This window comes from Antrostomus carolinensis, unplaced genomic scaffold (assembly GCF_000700745.2).
Source record: "Antrostomus carolinensis isolate BGI_N321 unplaced genomic scaffold, ASM70074v2 scaffold20756, whole genome shotgun sequence".
NCBI lineage: Eukaryota > Metazoa > Chordata > Aves > Caprimulgiformes > Caprimulgidae > Antrostomus > Antrostomus carolinensis.
The window spans coordinates 21,949-24,777 of record NW_010320025.1 but is presented as its reverse complement, the minus strand read 5'-3'; the positions used below and the strand labels follow the sequence as shown (position 1 = coordinate 24,777).

Sequence of the window (2,829 nt, the reverse complement as noted above, 5' to 3'; positions counted from 1 at the left end):
CTTCCGGTTCTGGTCCTTCTTCCTCCGAGATCACTTCAACAAGAAAATGTACGAGGAGTTCAAGCAACTGGCTGTGGAGGACGGGAAGGAGGGATACAGGTAGGAGAGGAGGGGCAGAGCAGCTCTTCCTGGTGGGGGAGAGAGGGAAGGAAGGGTTTGGCATTTTACACAGCAAAACAAAGGCAGCATCTCTGCCTTGCTCTGAGGTAGGACTGGGGCCACCCTCAGTCACCTCCTGCTGCTGGTACTCAGCAGGGCTCTTTCCTCAAGAGCCTGTGCTTGGGTATTGGGTGCAGCAGTGCCTGACCACCATGCGCTGCTCTGTTCCCAGGTACGGTCTGGAGTGCCTTTTCAGATACTACAGCTATGGGCTGGAGAAGAAATTCCGGCCAGACATATTTAAGGACTTTCAAGAAGAGACCATCAAGGATTATGAAGCTGGTAGGTGCCTCCTTTGGCCTCCCCTGTGGTTGGCAGTGACGTAGCCCAGCTATGTAGCTGCCCCGGGACTCTGGGGAAGCCACATAATGCTGTACATTAACGTGTGTGACGGGGACTGGCTGGACATCCTGCTGCTTGCTTCACAGAAGAGGGTTGAGTTGGATGCTCACCAGCCTCAGGACTTCTGGGGGGACTTAGGGGGAACAATGGGAGGCTCTAGCTCTCCCAGAGCATTTCTGTAGTGGCACTGGTTCCTCTGGGAACCTTCTCAAGGCCCTGCAGTGGCTGAGCCTTGTCACCACCAGGTCAGCCAAGCCTGGGGACATCCCTTGTCAAAGAGGGCTGCCCAGTACCTGCTTCCCTCCAGGTTCTTTATCTTGCCTTGGTTGTGCCCACCAGTGGGATGGGAGGGTCAGTGAAGCGAGCAGTGGGGAAGCCTGGAGGAGGGATTCTGACATCTGGTTTGATTTTATTTTCCCTCCAGGACAGCTCTATGGGCTGGAAAAGTTCTGGGCCTTCTTAAAATATTCCAAAGCCAAAAATCTGGACATTAACAGCAAACTGCAAGAATACCTCAGCAAGTTCAAGCGCCTCGAGGACTTCCGAGTGGATGTGAGTAGACACAATCCCTGTACCACACTGCTGGCCCCTGGAGTCACCCTCCAAGGATGGAGGGTTTTGGGGGCTGGTCCCAAAGCAGTGCCAGGCAGGGGGAAGTCAGTGACACCTAGTGTCATCCCCTGTCATTGCAGCCGGGCCGGGGACAAGCTGACAGCTTTGAATGTTGTAAATCCACTTCAGAGCAGCGCTCTGGGGAATTGAATGAGCCCGTCTTCCCTGCTGAGCCGAGGGGGGAGGAGGAAAATGAGTCTTGATGGCTTGAGTGGAGCTAGCATTGTGTGGAGCTTTGGCTCCCAGCCTTCTGGACTGTGCCCCTGTGTGGGAAGGGGGTGCCCAAGAGCAAGTTGTCACCCTTGTGCTTGATTGGAAGTCAGTCTGTCTTTCTGTCAGCAAATCTGGCAGCGGTAGATTTGGAGAGGGGGGCAGCTGTGTGCTTGGGGTGAGTATGTGTGTCCCTTGTGGGTCAGGGAGAGAAGTTGCAACTGGAGGTTTGCAAGAAGGTGATCGAAGGGGAGGGCATCTGCATCTGGAGGAGGCTGTGCTGATCCTGGGCTGCTTTTCTTCCAGCCACCCATGGGGGAAGAAGGTGGACACAAGAGATACCCTACGACATCAGGGGGAGATGGCAGGAAGCGCTACCCATCCCAGTCTTCCAGCAAAACGGTCAGCCAGTGCCCATCCAGCCAAGCCCACGCCTCACCTAGCCAGCCTGCACACGAGGATGCCAAAAACCTGAGCCAGCAACCCCCGGCCCCGTCGGCTGCAGAATCGCAGACAGTGGGGAAGTAGAGAAGCTGCAGCGTCTGCTTCCTGCCGGGAGATGGGGTGGGTTGGTGGGGGACTGGCTCGGAGAAGGGGCGACGTGAGGGGCTGGGACAGGAAGGGAGCTGGAAAGTGGGTGCCCATGAATAGGCTGCTTGGGAGAAACTTCAACGCACATGATTTTTCCTCTTGGGGCTGGAAAGCAAAGACTTATCTGCATCTAAACCATCATTTTGCTATTACAACCCTGACCAGAGCCAGACCTGCTCCCAGCAGACCCACCCTTTGCTTTCCCTTTCCACCCCTCCTGTGCACACTCTCATGTCTTAGTGTCTCTTCAAAACAAAAATGTTCTGGCTGGGTTGGAATGGGGAGATTTTTTATTATTATATATATATATATATCAAGTTTTAAATTATTGCTAGAAGTTCGTCTGGATTTACCAAAACAAGTCTGCTCTGTGCGGCCCCAACGACTCCCCTCTGTGTCCCCCCTCGGATCGCAGGTCAGCCTGCTTAGGAAGCTCGGAGGAGCGAGGTTCCCCGATGGGGGACCGAAGCCGCAGCGTGTCACGATGCTGCGGAGTGCGGAGCCTCTGATCTCCATCACCCGGCTGACACACGTCTCCCATTCCACATCTGACGGTGCCTCTCCGACACCGACCGCCGCGACAGAAACATCGCTGCGTTCATCCTCCTGGTCCTTCCTCCCTGGCGTTTTCACCTCCAACCTTCCTGAGGGTCTGGCTCTTCCCTCCACCCACCTTTCCCTTGCATCACGGACAATTTGGAAGTCAACCAAAGGACCTTTGCCAAGGACAGGCTTGTTCTGACTCCTTCCTGTGAGGACGGCTGGTGGGAGGCCAGCAGGCACCTGGACTCGAGCCTGCGTGGATGGTTCACCCGCTGCTCCAGGAACGCCCATCGCATGCAAAGACAGGACTTTGCTAAAGGAGATTTTTTTCTTCCTTTTCCCTTGGAAAAATGAAACAATAACAACAAAAAA

General features: G+C 54.8%; 1 protein-coding gene across 5 annotated transcripts in view; it reads left to right on the top strand.

The window, feature by feature from the left end:
• The window catches only part of LARP1 (La ribonucleoprotein 1, translational regulator), a 12,138-nt gene extending 10,172 nt beyond the window's left edge, over nucleotides 1-1,966 (top strand). For all 5 annotated transcript variants that reach the window (XM_029085319.1, XM_029085321.1, XM_029085320.1 and 2 more), the window contains 4 exons: nucleotides 1-99; nucleotides 332-441; nucleotides 926-1,053; nucleotides 1,630-1,966. The exon at nucleotides 1-99 is cut by the window's left edge and continues 34 nt beyond it. In XM_029085319.1, the coding sequence (XP_028941152.1) occupies nucleotides 1-99; nucleotides 332-441; nucleotides 926-1,053; nucleotides 1,630-1,851 (559 nt within the window). In that variant the 3' untranslated portion in view covers nucleotides 1,852-1,966. The remainder of the gene's footprint in view (nucleotides 100-331; nucleotides 442-925; nucleotides 1,054-1,629) is intronic.
• The last annotated feature ends 863 nt before the right edge of the window (nucleotides 1,967-2,829 follow it).